We start from the raw sequence: 17,927 nt of genomic DNA on the forward strand, positions 1-17,927 counted from the left end.
AGAACAGGGGGGGGGGGGAGGGGGAGGGAGGGGTAGGGTAAGATGTGGAAGAGGAGGCAGAGGTAAGGAGAGCTCTTGACAGTGTGTCAGAGATTTCAGAATAGCTAAGAAAGGGAAGGAGGGGGTGGACAAAAGGTTTGATGGTGATTGGGTGAGGCACAGTGAGGTGTTATTTGAGGGGGGGGGGGCAGAGCGAGGCAGAAGGTTGGGGGAGATGGAGGTGAGAGTTGGAAGGGGGAAGAAGCGGGGAGGACGCTTTGAGGAGGAGGGGTGAGAGGGGGGAATTAGAGAAGAAATCAGGGTGGGGAGATTTGAAAGGGAGGGGTGAGGGGGAGTTTATGAGGGGAGGGGTTAGGGGGGAGTTTAGGAGGGAAGGGGCAAGGGGGGGATTTGAAAGGGATGGGAGATGGGGGAGATTTGGAGGGGGGCGGTGAGGGGGGAGTTTAGGAGGGGATGTGTGAGGGGGAGTCTAGGAGGGGAGGGTGCGGGGGGAGTTTAGGAGGGAAGGGGCAAGGGGGGAGATTTGAAAGGGATGGGTGATGGGGAAGATTTGGAGGGGAGGGGTGAGTTTGGATTTTAGAAAGTGTTGTATGATTAATGGGAAACGAACATTTATTGCAAAATGAGTTTCTTGTGACCTTCGAGTCAAAGATACGTTTGAGGACGCTGGAGGGTGTGGTGGAGTGCCAGTGAGTTTAGGGAATGTCGGAAAGAGGAACTGTAAGAGATGGAACTTTTTTGGGGAATGAATAGATTTGGTGAGCAAGTCGAAAGCAACCTTTTAAAGAAGAAAAACAAAAAGGTGTTATTATATACGACAGAAGACATCACTTCAGGGGAAAGTTTAAACATTTTAAAATTGAACAGTGAAAACTATCTGGGGAAATGGGGGTGAAACACGTGGTCGAACAACGAATAAATGAATCAGAACAAAGTAGGAAATGTTTTTTCTTTTTTTCTTTTTTTTCTTTTTATTTTTAGTTGAGATTTTAAACAAGGAAGTATGGGGTGAAAAGACTGGGAAAAACCGAGAGAACGAAAGTAATTTGACCACAATCGACCACTGAGAGAAAAACAAAGCCTCAAGGTGGGACACAAGGTACTAGGTCGTAAAAAACACGGCACGAAATAACCGACGATTTTTTATACAGGTATGAAAGATTAACACCGCGAATCTTCCTCGGGGCACACTATGAAGGTGCACACACCGAAAGATAAATACAGTTTCGCCAAAAATACAATTGTGAACAATTACTTAACTTCAAAAGCGTGGAGAGCGTGTGCAGCTTCGAAAAACCGTGCCCTCGCCGATGAGATCCCGTGCCGACTTGCTCTACAAACTGTCTGTCGATGGAATCCAAGGCCAACTCCACTCATTCGTTCCTCTTTTAACCACCTGTGGAACCACCACACACATTCTCTTCAGTCTCATTCTTCTCAGCTGTTCACCACCATCTCAAATCGTACCCCATCCAAAACCATGATATTTTGTTCAAGCGTTAAAGCTCCTCCACCCTTCCCAAAATTTTGCTCCTGTATCAATCTTGTGCACCTCTTACGTTCTCCCCTACCAGTCTTCGTTACATGCATCCCTTGTTTGTCCATCTCTGTCTATTTTCTCCTTCTGCCTTGCTGTTGGTATTTGTCCCCTTCTACTTCTGGTTGTCCTTCCTGATATGTGTTGGTCTGATCCGTTTTGTTATAGTTATAGCTCTTTCACGAGCTTTAACTGTCTACAATAAAATAAAAATGCATATCGAAAGAATTGACACCCCATCCTGTCTGCAAGGTGACAAATGTTAGAGTTGATTGCCTTTTCATCTTCGTTTTTTGTGTCCAAGTGACATAAATTTGCCTTCCCCTCCTGAAACCCAATCTCAACTGGGTTATTGGATGTCCTTTGATTAGTAATTGTTTGTTTTTCCCCTCCCGAGCAAGATTTATTTATTGTCTGTGAATTCGATGGATTTATTACATCAGGGCACATTTTGAGTCCATATAGTGACTTCAGAAAGTATTATCATGTTCACCGCTGGGGATTAAGGTCCCCAAGGTGACGAATGGCCGATCGAGCTTTACACTCCCAGGCATTTGTTCAAATATGCCGGTGTTATTTATACACGTGAGGGTGGAGTGGAGGGCAGCGAGGCTCTTACCTGCACGGTCGGACGCGAAGTGGGTTTTCCGAACTACCAACAAATAAACGAGACAGGACAAGGAATTGAAATTCAAGAATTAACGGGTTTAATAAAAGTAATTTCAGAATACAAACTGAACGGTACACTAAATTCCTCACGGAGGGACCCTCCGCACGGACTCGTATACGACACAAGGGGAAAACGAAAGTGTAAAATAAATGTGTGTGTCGTGCGTTTGCCTGCACTCTGCCTGGCGTCTGTGACCATCTGGGATCGTCAAAGGTCCCGCGTCCCTGCGTGAGAAAACACACGCCTTGGCGGGCCTTTGCTCCTTCCTTGCCACCCACTCCACAAAGCACCGAGGTGAGACAAGAGAAGGATGCGTCTGCCAAGAGTGTGCACGAACTGTGACTGCCCGCGATGCCAGCCACAAACCCAGAAAGTCAGAGTGCACTATGCGTCTGTTCATAATGACAACCCAGCGCCAAGAGAAAGAGCACGAACTGTGACTGCTTGCGACCACATCCACGAAGCAAGAGAGAGAAAATGGTGGTCCTCAGCCTTTTTGTCCCTGGTCCTCGAACGTCATGTGATGACGTCCGTGCGCACTCCAATCAAATAGTCCCATCGCATCAGTCCATCGCCTCGACCAATCATTCTTTGGAGCGTGGCCTCACGGCCTCTTGCCGGCCCTTGTGAAGACTCGGCTGGTGGTGTCAGTGGTAGTCCCAAATGTCTGAATCCGGTGGCTTTTATTTCGTGTGATTTAATTTAGGTGCGGAGTGCATGGCTGGTGTTGCATATGTGATACGGAACAAAGGAAAAACCACAGGTAATTTACACACAGGAAATTAATTGCCCTTATACCCTACCTAATTAATATAGCCCCACCCCTCGCCATGGAGACAAATATACAACCTTACGCGACATCCGGCCTAACGGATTCCCTACTTAGTTACATGGAGGTTCTTCTTCTTCGTCGTGACATTCTGAGCACACCACCTAATGCAATCCTACCTGGCCCTATGGTATTTCATTGCCTACCCCCCATAAACGCAACAGTATTCACACCCATTAACTTTCTCACATTTTGTTGTGATGCAGCCTGAATTTAAAATGGAATACATTGAGATTTTTTGTCTGATTTACTCATAATACCCATAATGTCAAAGATCAATTTTTTCGTATTGGTGAAGTATCGAGTATCGGTGAACAGCAATCTTCAAGTCTTTCCACAGATTTTCAATGGGATTCAAGTCTGGGCTTTGGCTGGGCCACTCAAGGACTTTCACGTTCTTGTTCTAAATCTATTCCAGTGTTGCTTTAGCTGTGTGCTTGGGGTCATTGTCCTGTTGGAACGTAAATCTTTGTCACATTCTAACGTCTTTTGCACTCTGAAGCAGTTTCTCTTCAAGATTTGACTGTATTTGGCTCCATTCATTGTTCCCTCTATCCTTACAAGTCTCCCATTTCCTGGTGCTGAAAAGCATCCCCAGAGCATGATGCTGCCACGACCATGCTTCACAGGAGGGATGGCGTTAGACGTGTGAGGAGATGTGTTCGGTTTCTGCCAGACATAGCGCTTTGCATTCAGGCCAGAGTTAAATTTTTGTCTGATCAGACCACACAATCTTTTTCCTAATGCTCTCAGTCTTTCATGAGCATATTTTCAAACTCCAGCATGCTGTCATGTACCGTTTTCTCAGGAGTGGCATCCGTCTGGCTACACTCCCATAAAGCCTAAATTTGTGAAGTGATGCAGAGACTGTTGTCCTTCCTGCAGGTTCTCCCATCTCAGCCAAGGAACTCTATAGTTCTGTCAGTGTTCATTTGGTTCTTGTTCACCTCCCTGACCAAGGTCCTTCTTGGCCAGTTGCTCAGCTCAGTTTGGTCGGATGGCCAGCTCTAGGAAGAGTCTGGGTAATTCCATATTCTTTCCATTTCCTAATGATAGAGCTCACTGTGCTGTTGGGAACTTTCAACACTAGAAATTGTTTTATACCTGATTTACGCCTCCTCACAATTCTATCTCGGAGTTCTATGAACAGTTCCTTGGACTTCATCATGGAGTTTCTGCTCTGACATGCACTGTCACCTGTGGGACCTTATATAGAAAGGTGTGTTTCTTTCTAAAGCATGTCCAATCAATTGAATTTTATACAGGTGGACTCCAATCAAGTTGTAGAGACATCTCAAAGATGATCAAAAGAAATTGGATGCACCTGAGCTCAATTTTGGAGTGTCATAGCAAAGGTGTTGAATACACATTTACTCGAGACATTTCAGCTTTTCATTTTAACTTCATTTGTAAACATTAAAAAAAAGAAAATCCAATTTGACATTATGGGGTATTTATTGTGTGTAGATCAATGCCAAAAATATTAAATTTTATCCATTTAAAATTCAGGCTGCAACACAACAAAATGTGAAAAAGGTGAAGGGGTGTGAATACTTTCTGAAAGCACTGCAGATGGACAGGATTTCCTCTTTCTGCATTTTTTTTCTAGTTTGCCGGAAAATATGCTTGTATATTCCAGGTGTTGGCAGGAAGGCCTATTGGTACACACATACACCTCGTAGCCATCTCATCTGGGTTTTAATGCAAACCCAGCTATAAACTGTCATCCTGGTGTTTCACAGGCAGTGTGATTCATCAATGTGCGTGCCATCCCTCGGATAGATATTAGACTGGGTGTCCCACCTGCCGGCATTAGTTGTTGGAAGTTAAAGATCCCACGGTATCTTTGCGAAGAGTAGGCGATCTGTCACCAGTACCCTGACTAAATTATAAATTCCTGCCGTAACATTGGTTAATGTTGTCATTTGTATATGTTATTTCCAACAACCATTTTTACACCTCCCCTAGCCAACCGTACAAGAACGTGGGGAATAATGGTGGCCATTAAAATACGAACTTGTACGGTTTTGGCATGACTTCCACATGGCAATGTAAGATGTGAAAAGATGGAAAATGTGATGCAAAAGAAATACTTGCATACATATTGCAATGTTGGAAATCGATATATGGAAATGCAAACGACAGTGATCCTTCTTCTTCCAAACTTCCCCTTGGAGCTATGTAAATACACCTGCTCCTTTACAGGAGGTTGATCCTGAATGATGTGTTTCTCCACAGAAACGGGTAGTTTCTGTGGTATTGTCATGGAATACTGCAGTAAGGGCTCTCTGTCTTCACTACTGCAATCAAACGAGGAACTGAGCTGGAAACTGAGAGTTCACATGGCACAGGAGGGTGCCAGTGCTCTCTTTCGGTAAACAACCTTCTTATGCTATTTCAAATAGCAATTATTTATTTGTTTGGATGACTTGTATGGTGACCGTTTATTTATATTGTTTCAAATTCGTTGTTAAAAGCAGAAGATTGTGCTCAAAATTTAACTTTGATAATTACCCTCACCAGAGGAGAGGGTATTGCATTTGAGTCCGTTTCTGTCTGTTTGTCCGCACAGAATAAATATAATTTTCTCTGCAACCATTGGTCTGATTGGGAGGAATTTTTCACCATAAGTGCACCTCCTCCTGTGGAAAATTTTAATAATTATGACATCATAGGTCACGGGGTGCAGGCGCCATCTTGGAAAAACCGTAAAACTTTGCACCTCTCTATCTCCGAAAGTACTGCACAGACAAAAATGAGACGTGGCTCATTGTAAAGAACTCTCAATGGGGAATCACAGATGTTACTGATGATGTCATAGGTGCCTCCATTATGACGTCATAATTAGACAAGTACAAAACTTCATCCGATCAGATGAAATTTCTTGACTGTCATCGAGGGATAAATTGGAGGAGAAAAAAAATGATGCTATTGTCAGTCATGTGGTTCGGCCGCCATATTTGTTTCACCACAGAAGCCTTAAAACCACTAAAAAAACATGTCCTGGTGAGGGTCTACAATCTCTGATTGCTCTTTCTTGTTCTCATTTGAATCTGTCAATTCCAACAACCATTTTCAAATCCTTTTTATTTCACACAGATGTCAGTCTTATGATTCAATTGCATCTTGTGTTTGTCATGGGAATGCAATTGTGGGAGCAATTTCTATAAATTACAAGAGTTAAATCCTGTTTTTTTGATGGTGAAAAGAAAAAGTGTGTGTGTTTTGTGTGTGTTCGAACAGGCTCCACGGTTGGTCAAGTCCTTTTGTGCACAAACATGTGCGTTCTGAAAGCTTTCTTGTGAATGAGAACAACAGTCTAAAGGTACAAATTCAGTTAGGAGTATAATATGAAGTGATTTTAAGCAAATGTTGGGTAGACAGGATGAGAAGTTGGCCAGATGGATATTTTAGGATACTGTGTGTGTTAAGGTCTTTGCTTTCGTTTTGAGCCTCGGTCCATCTTTTATGATCCATTGCCATGCTTTATTTCAAATTGATGAATGTATGCGTTTCCGTGCTTTGTTTGTTTTTGACGCAAAATCGGGTATCTCCGGGGAATAAAACCACAGAAGATGAGGGAATTTCAACTTGCACAAAACGATAGGAGGGAGTAAGCCGACAGTCAATGACATTTAAACGTGGCCTCTAATAATTTGTGGCGTGTGACAGGATCTGAATTGGAAAATACAAGTTCATCAATGGATTTGTTGGATATGAGATGATGGAAAACTGCAACCTTGAAGGAATGGAGTAAGAACATCATCAAACAGATTCAGGGAGGCAATTTCGCAGCTGGGAAAAGACAGAATAACCAAGAAATGCAGTTGAGCCAGAAACCTGTACTTCACAAGGTTGACAAGGACGGTGTTGCTGGATCAATGTGTTCACCCTTGTGGAACTGGGTAGAGTTTCATGGTTGAATGGGAAGGGAGAGCAAGACTGGAGAAAACAGTATGGAAGATCGATAGGCTTTGAGCCAGTCTGTGGTGAGAGCAGAATAGAATTGTGAAAGCAGAAATCCAGCTATAAACTGCCATCCTGGTGTTTCACAGGCAGGGTGATTCATCAATGTGTGTGCCGTCCCTCGGATGGAAGTTACACTCGGTGTCACATCTGCCAGCATTAATTGGTTGACGTTAAAGATCACATGGTGTCCTTCGCGAAGAGTTGGCGATCTCGAGCTGGCACCCTGAACAATTTTCGAATTTCTGCCCTGTCTTCCTATGTCAGAGCAGTGACCCGATCAGGATTGCAACTGCATTCGCAGTACCACCGCTCTGCATAGGGCTTTGGTACATTATGATGGTGATGATGAGCGAATAGATAGCCAATCTATAATAATAAAAGGCAGTGTCCGTCCGTCAGCCTGCCTCCTCCATAACTCCAAAACCATGAAACCTAGCGGCCCCAACTTTGCATGCATACACCTGAACCTCCAACAGATTGTAAGGATGAAAACTGGATGTTTGGGTTTTTTATATTTTTTTGGACACAAGATCGAGGCTCGTGTAAGAGCTAACATTAATGACCAAAAAACGGACACATAATACGTATAATAAAGGGAGTGGGAGACAAGATGGGGAGAGAGGGGGAAGCACACAAGTACAACATTTGAGAGCAGGGACATCGTGAGATCTGTGGGAGGGAGATGGCTTGGGGGGTGAGGGGGGGGGGGGGGGGGAGGTACGAAAACACATGGACACTGATCGGACTTCCTGGAAAGAAGTCAGTATTTCAGAAAAGTGGATCTGGGGTGAATTAATGGGGGTAGAAAAGATCAAGTTTCGGATGGGGGAAGATAAGAGATGGTGATGAACAGCTGTTTTAAAGACCTGGAGGGACGAGTGGGATTGAATAGAGTGAGGGAGTTTGTTCCAGAGGCGGGAGAAAAGAGGAATGAAAGAGTGAAGGTGAGCAGAGAGCCTAGATTTTGGCAGTTTCACCAGAAGAGGGTTGCTGGCAGATCTTGTGCGACCTGTAGGAGTATTTGGGGGACAGAGCACAGACAGGGCTGTGGGGGCTAGGCCAGAGAGGAGTCTGCAGAAGACAGAAAGATGACCAACCTGCCTTCAGTGAGTGAGTGAAAGGCGCTCAGAGTTGGCTTCATCGCAGGAGATTCCAATGATTCTGAAAGCTTTGGTTTCAATAGCGCGAAGCCGAGCTGTGTGTGAGGCAGGAGCACCAGCCCAGAGGGGAGAGCAGTATTCCATTGAGCTGCGGATGAACGCCTTGTGTATGGTGAGGAGCTCAGGTGTGCCAAGGAAGGACTTCACACGACGGAGGATGCCCAGTCGGCGACTGGCTTTGGAGGCCAGCTTGGAAATGTGGTTTTCCCAGGAAAGATCATGACAGATTGTGAGACCCAAGAGCTTGAGTGACTGAACTTTTTGGAGAGAATTGTTCAGAAAGTATAAGAGAGGGTTGTCCAGACGGTCTTTTCGGAGAGACTTGGTGAGAGCATGAGATTTGTCAGGATTGAAAGACATGTTCCACTTGTTTGACCAGTCTGTGATTTTGTCCAGATCTGCAGAGAGTGAGGAGGTTACAGAATGCCAATCTGAGGGATGAGGTATGGAGCGGCAGAGAGTGGAGTCATTAGCAGAGAGATCGAGATGATTTTCCAGTGAGTCGGAGAGATCGTTTATGAAGACCAGAAAAAGCACAGGGCCCAGAACACTGCCTTGGGGAACTCCAGCCTGAACAGGAAGGGGAGATGAGAGAAATCCATTCAGGGCCACTCGTTGACTACGACCAGAGAGGAAGTCCGCAAGCCATGTGTGGAGATTTCCATGGATAACATTGGAGGAGAGTTTGGTGAGCAGAGCGGGGTGCCAGACAGTATCAAAGGCACGTGATACGTCAAGGGAGACAGCTCCAATTTCCTGTTTGACATTGAGGACCTCCATCCATTGTTGAGACGGCAGAAGCAGCATTTCCAGAGTGGAGTGACCTGGTTTGATTCCAAATTGATGCTCACAGATCAAGCCATTGGAGAAGAGGAAGGATTTCATATCCAAAGCAATGATGGATTCCATGACTTTGCTGATAATTGGGAGCAGGCTGATTGGTCTGTAGTTGCAAGGATCTGTTTTTTCACCTTCTGTGTAAAGTGGTAATGTTGGCTGATTTCCAAGATGCTGGCAGATGACCTTGAGCAAAAGAGAGGGTGAAGAGAAAAGAGAGAGGGTGTGAAAGAGCAGAAGAGCAGGATTTTAGGACCCGTGGGCTGATGCTGTCTGGTCCAGTTGCAGAATCAGAGTCGAGGATTGACAGAAACTTTTCCACCTTGTCAGGAGAGAAGGACACAGAGTCCATGAGCAGCTGGCTATGATATCATGGGTGGGTTATAATATCCTTTTTGAAGATTGTTAACGAGGTGCTCATAAGAAAAAAAACTCAATATGGCGGCCAGCGATCTTGGTCTTGGCCCACTGCACCTTGCTGGGCTCACAAGCCGCCATTTTGTTTCGGCCCACTCAAACATGCCTTGCCCTCGAAGCAAGATTGATTAATCATTACATAATTGAAACATATCAAAATCTGGATTCGGATATGAGGATTGGATGCTGTCGACTAAATAATGTCCAAATCTGGACTGAAATCTGACAAAATTTACCATGTCTTGCGATTTTATAACTGAGTGTATGCAGTCGTGGCCAAAAATAGTGGCACCTTTGCACTTTTTTCAAATAATGCACCATTTCTTCCAGAAAATTGTTGAAATTAAAAAATCTTTTGGTGTCCACACATGTATTTCTTTGGTTTGCAGTGGAACAAAACAAAAAAAGCTGAAACAATGACGAAATCTTAACTTATTCCACACAGAAACCCTTAAATAGCCCAGACAATGTTATTGGCACCTTTTAGAAGTTGTTAGAAATAATTAGATTTCAAGCAGGTGATTCTCCTTTACTTTGGAATTGAACTCACCTGTGGTGAGTTGCAGGTGCCTTCTATATAAAAATGACTCATTCAACCAATTTGAATGGAGAAAAGGAGACATTCTGCTGTTTTGTGCCACTGTGTGTACCGCAATGAGCATGGAGAAAATATAGAAAACCAGAGAATTGTCTGAGGAGGTCAGACACAATATTGTAGCCAAGCATGGACAATCTCAAGGCTACAAGTCCATCTCCTTGAGACCTTGATGTTCCTGTGTCACCAAATGCAATGTTATCAGGAAGTTTAAGGCCCATGGCACTGTGGCCATGGAAGATTTTTTATTTATTTATTATTATTATTATTACTTTGTCAGGTACAACGCAACTCGCGATATGAGATTGGTGCCGGTGATATAAATACGCATCTCACTATACCGTATACAAGATCGGTGTGTGTGTGTGTGTGTGTGTGTGTGTGTGTGTGTGTGTGTGTGTGTGTGTGTTACTGTGTGCGTGTGTTGCTGTGTGTGTTACTGAAGCTGAACGAAACTGTCAGGTGAAGGAGCAAAAGAATGCCATTGTCTTACACGAATGGTTTATTAAATTGCAGAAGCATAGCCTGGTACTTCGTAAGCAGTTTGTGAGTGTAACTTTCATGGGATAGGGTGTTACTCCACTGCATCAGAGTCCACTGTACCTGCGATACATTATTAAAAATTCGCTCCAGATGATGGACCCAGATTGCGTGTATCATATTCCCGTCAGGAAGCGATTCATTGTTACCCGGCAACGCCGGGTACTTTTGCTCGTAATGGATAAATGTGAATGTGTGCATATTACTGAATTGTGTACTCAAAGTAATGGCATCGCCAGTCAGCCATTGTATTGTGCCTAGATGTGACGAAGAAAATGCAATAGTGTGTAGTGTTCTCTGCCCATTTTAAGCCTTGCTTTTTGCTATGCGTGCGTGGGGTAAAAATACAGTTGTACTGAAGTAGCCTTTTGAAGATTTGTTTGACCTCGAAAATTTGACCTTGTATGTCATCATATCGTCATCCAAGTCCTAATAATACATAAAGAGAACCTGATAAAAACAAATAGCTTACAAAAAAAAAATCTACATTTTCATTTGTTTATTGAGCAAAATGATCTAACATTCAATTTATTTGTCGGAAGAAGTATGAACGTTTCATCATCGTCATTTTCCTGAAGTAAAAGGTGATCCGATTTAAACTTCCAATCATCCATTACTTCCAATCTCTTAAAGTAATTGAACATAATTTATTGTGAGGTGCGCATGTTTGTTGTGTAGTCATGACATTCACTAACTGGTGGCACCGCCTTGAGCAGGTATAACTTGAACCAAACGTTTCCTGTAACTCTTGATCAGTCCTGTAGATCGGCTTGGGGGGAATTTAGACCCAGTCCTCCTTACAGAACTGCTTCAACTCAGAGATATTTGTGAGCTTTCTTGCATGAACTGCTCGCTTCAGGTTCTGCCACATTTCACTTGGGTCTGAACTTTGACTTGACCATTCCAAAATGCAAAATCTCTCTGCTTCAGCCATTCTGTTGTAGATTTACTTGTGTGTTTAGGATCGTTGTCTTGCTGCACGACCCACACTCTGTTAAGCTTCAGCTCATGGATGGATACCCTGGCATTCTCCTGTAGAATTTGCTGGTACAATGCAGAATTCATAGTTCCGTCAATGATGGCAAGCTGTCTGGGTCCTGACGCAGCAAAGCATCTCCAAGCCATGATACTCCCACCACCACGCATCAGTGTTGGGATGAGGTTCTTATGTTGGAATGCTGTGTTTGGTTTTCACCAAACATAACAATTCTCAAATTTCACCAAACAAACCAAAAAGTTCCACTTTCCACAGAAAGTTCAAGGAATGGTACACTGCCAGAGGAGGTATGTGCACTAGCTTTGGGCCCAGTGCTACATGCTGGTTGTCTTTTGTTGTTGAGACCATTGCTTTTGATAAAAGCCACACCATGTCTTCTTTTTTGTGATGCAAATAAGTTTTGCATTTCTCCCACAACAAAACCTTCATATGTCGGAGTCTTTGGCTTGGTCTTGGTAGTTATGAAGCACTGTATCAGTTGTTGATCTTTTGGGCATTGAAAGGACTTGCTTGAAGTCGATGATGGAATGACGGCTGGTGTTGTATCACCAGCAAACTTCTGGAACACTGCAGTAGCTGTTGCATGGGTTGTCCACTTTCCATCTGGCGTAACCTCATTTTAAGTTAGAATCATCTTCAGGAAAAAATATGAAGTGGCCTTCATGGAGTCCTGGTGGGATGTATAATCCCTCAACAGTGGTTTTGACAACTATTGCTTCAGCAAGCTGTGTTTAGAGGCACAGGATTATGGAGTATTCTACTTTGGTCCAAAAGAGTGTGGAATATCAACAAGTTGTCTGCTTCGAGTGGACCGGTGAACTGTTTTGCCAAGCTACAGGGGCCATTCACTGTGAGGGTGGAAAGTTGTTTGGCATGCCTTGGGGGTGTCTTACTTGTCTGCTATATTTGAAAGCGTGCATTATCACATCAGAAATGATGACCACATCGTTGAGAATCCTCTCATCTCGATTCTTGTTATCAACACAAGCTTTTGACCCAGCAAGAGCCATCTCAAAAAGGAATAAGACTCAAGAGGTACATGGTCTTCTGTTTCTAAGAAGGATCCTTGAAGGTTCCATCCCTCACAATATTTAGTTGTTATCACTGATCATAAAATTCTGGTACTCTTGAAAATTGCTTCCATGTCATCCTGTTCTGCAACATGTTCAATTGCTACATCTGCTGCAGCTTTCAGAAAGACTCTCTCAGACTCGTTTCTGTGAAAAGGTTTACCAACTGTATCTTGGAGGGTTCTTTCATTTTGTTTTTCAGTGTTCTCCTCTCAATGTCAGCATTTGTGATGTGATGGCTCTTCTGATATCTGCAAAGGTCTTCTCTATGGCAGCAATGTCAAGAATGAGGCCATCTTGCAACAGACTCTGCAACATGCTGAAAAATTAAATTCCAGCCAGCCCTGCCCTTTGCTTTTTCTCTAAATTTTTCTCTCTTTTTCTCTAATCTCTTTTCTCTTTTTTCTTTTTCTCTTTGCTGATGGCTCTACTCTCTGTCACTCCATTCTTCATCCCTCAGATCGGCAGTCTGCAGCCTCCTCACTCTCTGCAGACCTGGACAAAATCACAGACTGGGCAAACAAGTGGAACATGTCTTTCAATCCTGACAAATCTCCCACTCTTACGATGTCTCTCCGAAAAGACCGACTGGACAACCCTCCCATCCACTTTCTGAATAATCCTCTCCAAGAAGTTCTGTCACTCAAGCTTTTGGGTCTCACTATCTGCCATGATCTTTCCTGGGAAAACCACATTTCAAATCTGGCCTCCAAAGCCAGTCGCCGACTGGGCATCCTCCGTCGTGCGAAGTCCTTCCTTGGCACACCTGAGCTCCTCACCACATACAAGGCTTTCATCCGCGGCTCAATGGAATACTGCTCTCCCCTCTGGGCTGGTGCTCCTGCCTCACACCTAGCTTGTCTTCACGCTGTTGAAACCAAAGCATTCAGAATCATTGGAATCTCCCGTGATGAAGCTAACTCCAAGGGCCTCTCACTCACTCACCGCAGGCAGGTTGGTGGTCTTTCCGTCTTCTACCGACTCCTCTCTGGCCTTGCCGCCCCAGCTCTCTCTGGGCTCTGTCCCACAAATATTCCTACAGGTCGCACAAGATCTGCCTGCAACCCTCTTATGGTTAAACTGCCAAAATCAAGACTCTCTGCTCACCTTCACTCCTACATCCCTCTTTTCTCCCGCCTCTGGAACAAACTCCCTCACTCTCTTCAATCCCACTCCACCCTCCAGGTCTTTAAAACAGCTGTTCACCACCATCTCTTATCTTCCCCCATCCAAAACCTTGATCTTTTCTACCCCCGCTAATTTCACCCCAATTCCACTTTTTTGAAATACCAACTTCTGTCCTGGAAGTCCTTGGTGTCCTTGTGTTTTATACTTCTCCCACCCCCACCCCCCCTTCCCATGCCTCCTCCCCCCAAGCCCTCTCCCTCCCTCACATCTCCCTGCTCTCAAATGTTGTGTGCTCTCAAGTGTTTGTGTGCTTCCCCTTCTCTCCCCATCTTGTCTTCCGCTCCCTCTTTTTATATATTTTGTTTGTCTGGTTGATTTGTTTGTGAAGTAAATGTCAGCTCTTTCACGAGCCTCAATTCAGTATACAAAAATAAATAAATAAATGTTTCTATAATGGCTCTGTTATGGATTCGTCACATCCGCTGTTGTGGTTTTCATCCACTTGATACACTTCTGGTTCTATGTATTATTATTATTATCATTGTTTAAGTAAAATGGCCATTAGTATTATCACCATGTAAAAGGGTTTGTTGTGAAAATCAACCAAATCCACAACTCGTCCCATAGATAGGTTTAATTTCAATTAGATCGTAACATCATCCTGTAAAATACACCATGCAACATATATGTCAGGATCAAGGCATCATATGAGAAAGATTGGATATATCAGTCTATGCAAGCAAGCCGAGAATATAAGTGGGTACGTACCATTCAATTCTACATGTCATTGTATAAAGTCGCAGGAGTGGCCTCGAGTCGCGGACGTCCCGAGGTCTTATAGACACCGCCCAGTGGTTTAAGTGAGCGTCACACCTGGGTTCAACTTACATTTTCACCACATTCTCCCCGCCGTTAGAACTATGCTGCCACTAGGCAGGAAGCGAGCGCGCGTCAGCATTAATGGGTAGAGGAAGTCATTATATCATTATTAGGGTGTCAAAGAAATATCCCTATTGATTCTTGTCTTTGCGCCATTGTGTTATGTTTCGCACACTGTCAAAGCGTCTTTAGGGCTTCCTGGAAAGCGCTATACGAAACAAATCCATTATCAGTAGTACAGGTCAGTCGGTCCATCCGTAGAGGTCAGTGTGGCGAATTACCCTGCCAGCACAGGTTCGGAAACTACCGGGTACGACGTCCCCAAATCCGGAGTCCCCTGCTTCGGAGTAGCCGCTGGAGGCAGGTGTCGGAGGGGCACCTCAGTGCCCTCACCGCTTCAGGCAGGGGTGTATCAGGCGAAGGGAGGGACGGCAGATGTTCTCTAGGCACACTCATAGCCTGGTTAGCAAACATGTCCGATACTGGCAGACGATGAGCCTGTGGGTCACAATAGTCTAGTCTCACAGGCCTATGTGCTGGATAAGGTGTACCTTTGCGATATGCAACTCATTACATAAGGTGTACCTTGTCGAAGAGCGAATGTCCATTCGTCGCAATGCAACGCATTTCAGGCAGATGTGTCGATGTGGAAGATGTGTAAATCAGTAAGTCTCTTTACAGTAAGCTGTAACAGTAAGTAAGATTACATGACAGGAGGCCATGACAGTGTAAGTCAATTACAGTAAGTCTGTACCGGCCTAGGAGTTGTAACAGTAAGTAAGATTACATGACAGGAGGCCATTACAGTAAGTCCATTACAGTAAGTCTGTACCTGCCTTGGCTCCCAAGGGTACATGGTCGATCCACATTAGATCCATGTCATGGAATTGCCGAGGGAGAGATCCGACACCCCGGAGTCCCCCTGTTTTGAAATCACGAGACTCGAGCGCTCTCTGACGGCAGCGCGTACGAATTACAAGCTCCGGCAAATAGTTTCAAGCAAAACGTTTGCCACGAGTGCCCTCCGTAGGCTGCCCGAACGACCGGCATGGCAGTTATGATGACGCACAAAACGACCGAAATGCGCCTTCCCAGCGAAGCGCGCAGAATCTCCCGACCTGCAGCACAGCGCGCAGAGGATCGGAGAAGATCGGCTATACCGGCTACCGTCCCGGAGGGATTGTCGACATCCAAGAGGATGGCCCGGATCATCACCCCCTCGCTCATCCATCAGCCCCCCCCCCCACCCCCCGTCATGAAGTGTGAGATAACAGCCGCGCACCGCGCACCGAAGTCGAGCGACCTTCACAGTCTGGGTCAGAGGGAACGCAATCAGGCAGCGGCTGGGCGAGGCGTCTCGCAGTCTCAAAATGTGTGGAGGCGAGCCAGGAGACCTGTCCTAGAAGCAACAAGCCCAGAGTCAAGGGCGATCCGGCGGGCCGGTGCCCACATGGCTTGCTCAGGAGACGAGGGAGTCGGGCGCAACGCTCAATGTCACCGTGTCATGGGGTCACCGTGCACCCCCAAATGCCCCGTGCCTTATCGATTAACGGCATAAGTCCGCGATGTTGGCTAGTCGCCCTCGAAGGCCGCCACGTTATGACACGCACTTTCGGGCAGGGGCGGTCAGATTGAGTATTTCTGCTATCTGTAGAGGTACCCAGGTAGACGAACTCTGATGACGCAAGTGCGGGAAACAGTTAAATGGCGCTGTAAAGCAAACGCGTGATTTAGTCGATGACGTCATCAATTGGTTCGGGCGCGTGCGGGCGGGTTTGACGGCAAGTTCCAGCCGAGAGGTATCCCCAGACGGAGTAAAGTAGCACTCCGAAATCTAAAGTCTCGCGTCCATTGGGCAGCAGCATTCGAGCGGGCTCGAGATCGGTGTACGGAATACGAACCCGGCCGACGAGCGAAAAGTATTATCTAGGGCGCACCGCGTACGAGGGAAACCGAAAGTTGAGCTCGGCCCGTTGAACCAGTGCGGCTTCGCCGAGTCGAGAGGGCGAGCACGCCGAGTCGAGAGGGCAAGCACGCCGAGTCGAGAGGGCGAGCATGCTTGGCAGCGATAGACTGCACGACCTGAAGTAGCGTCTCGTTTGTTAGCTTTCGGGTCAAAGGATCGAATACATATCACGCCCTGAAGTAGCGTCTCGTTTGTTAGCTTTCGGGCCGTGTTTTGTCCGGAGTTTTAGACATAGTTAGTCATATAGAATACTCATGGTATACGATCATCTATCATAAGCATAAGCCCGAGTGTCGTGAAAGGCTATGAAGGTCCCGCTCGACGTCCTTAGAAACTCATCCGTGCTGCGGCGAGTCCTCGCATGGTGCCAAGCGAGCCTCCATTGAGGCGATTCCGGGCAGCGGAGTTCGCCGGCCTCGTTGAGTAGCCACATGTAGGTGGGATTTCGACGAGTTGCGATCAGAATCGCCGGCCTCGCAGAGTGGTGCCCGCGAAGGGCGCAGTGCGCGATTTGCGCGTAGGAGGTGATTCCACCGAGCAGCGATTGATCGGGTTGTGCCCGCGATGGGGCAGCGCGCGATTCGCGCATAGGTGGGATTTCGACGAGCCGCGATCAGAATCGCCGGCCTCGCAGAGTGGTGCCCGCGAAGGGCGCAGTGCGCGATTTCCACCGAGCAGCGATTGATCGGGTTGTGCCCGCGATGGGGCAGCGCGCGATTCGCGCGTAGGAGGTGATTCCGACGGGCAGCGATTGGAATCACCGGCCTCGCAGAGTGGTGCCCGCGTTGGGCGCAGCGTGGCTTCGCGTGGGAGGAGGTGATTCCGATGTGCAGCGATTGGAATCGCCGGCCTCGCAAAGTGGTGCCCGCGTTGGGCGCAGCGTGGCTGCGTGTAGGAGGAGGTGATTCCGAGCAGCGATCGGAATCGTAGGCCTCTCGTAGGCCTCACAGAGTAGTGCACGCGACGGGTGCAGCGCGCGCGATTCACGCGGGGAGGTGCTTCCGAGCAGCGATCGGTCGGGCACAGAGTAGTGCACGCGACGGGTGCAGCGTGCGGCGTCGCGTAGGAGGAGGTGATTCCGAGCAGCCGCGCGTGGAGGTGCTTCCGAGCGCGGCATGACAGTCAAGGGAGTCGTGAACACTCGCGTGGTCATCTCATCTCGGGCCGAGGCACGCAAATCAGTTGGTCGGGCCGTCGGCTCCAAGCGGGTCCGTCGTTCCGACGGGGTTTTGGCTGCAGGACGTTGCCCAGTAGCATCGTTCTCCAGGCGTCTTGCCGGAGTCCGTCATGCCTGCTCCGGCGTTTGGGCCTCAGGAGAGCAGTTTGCGTTTTG

The 17,927-nt window shown here is 46.4% G+C and overlaps 1 protein-coding gene across 1 annotated transcript in view; it reads left to right on the top strand.

Annotated features, from left to right (window-relative positions):
- The window catches only part of LOC144890739 (mixed lineage kinase domain-like protein), a 94,486-nt gene that overhangs the window by 34,202 nt on the left and 42,357 nt on the right, over window positions 1-17,927 (top strand). The window contains exons 6-7 of the mRNA XM_078772444.1: window positions 5,275-5,410; window positions 6,280-6,361. Coding sequence (XP_078628570.1) covers window positions 5,275-5,410; window positions 6,280-6,361 — 218 coding nt within the window. The remainder of the gene's footprint in view (window positions 1-5,274; window positions 5,411-6,279; window positions 6,362-17,927) is intronic.

Source organism: Myxine glutinosa, chromosome 2 (assembly GCF_964187855.1).
Source record: "Myxine glutinosa chromosome 2, kmMyxGlut1.1, whole genome shotgun sequence".
In the NCBI taxonomy this organism is placed as follows: domain Eukaryota; kingdom Metazoa; phylum Chordata; class Myxini; order Myxiniformes; family Myxinidae; genus Myxine; species Myxine glutinosa.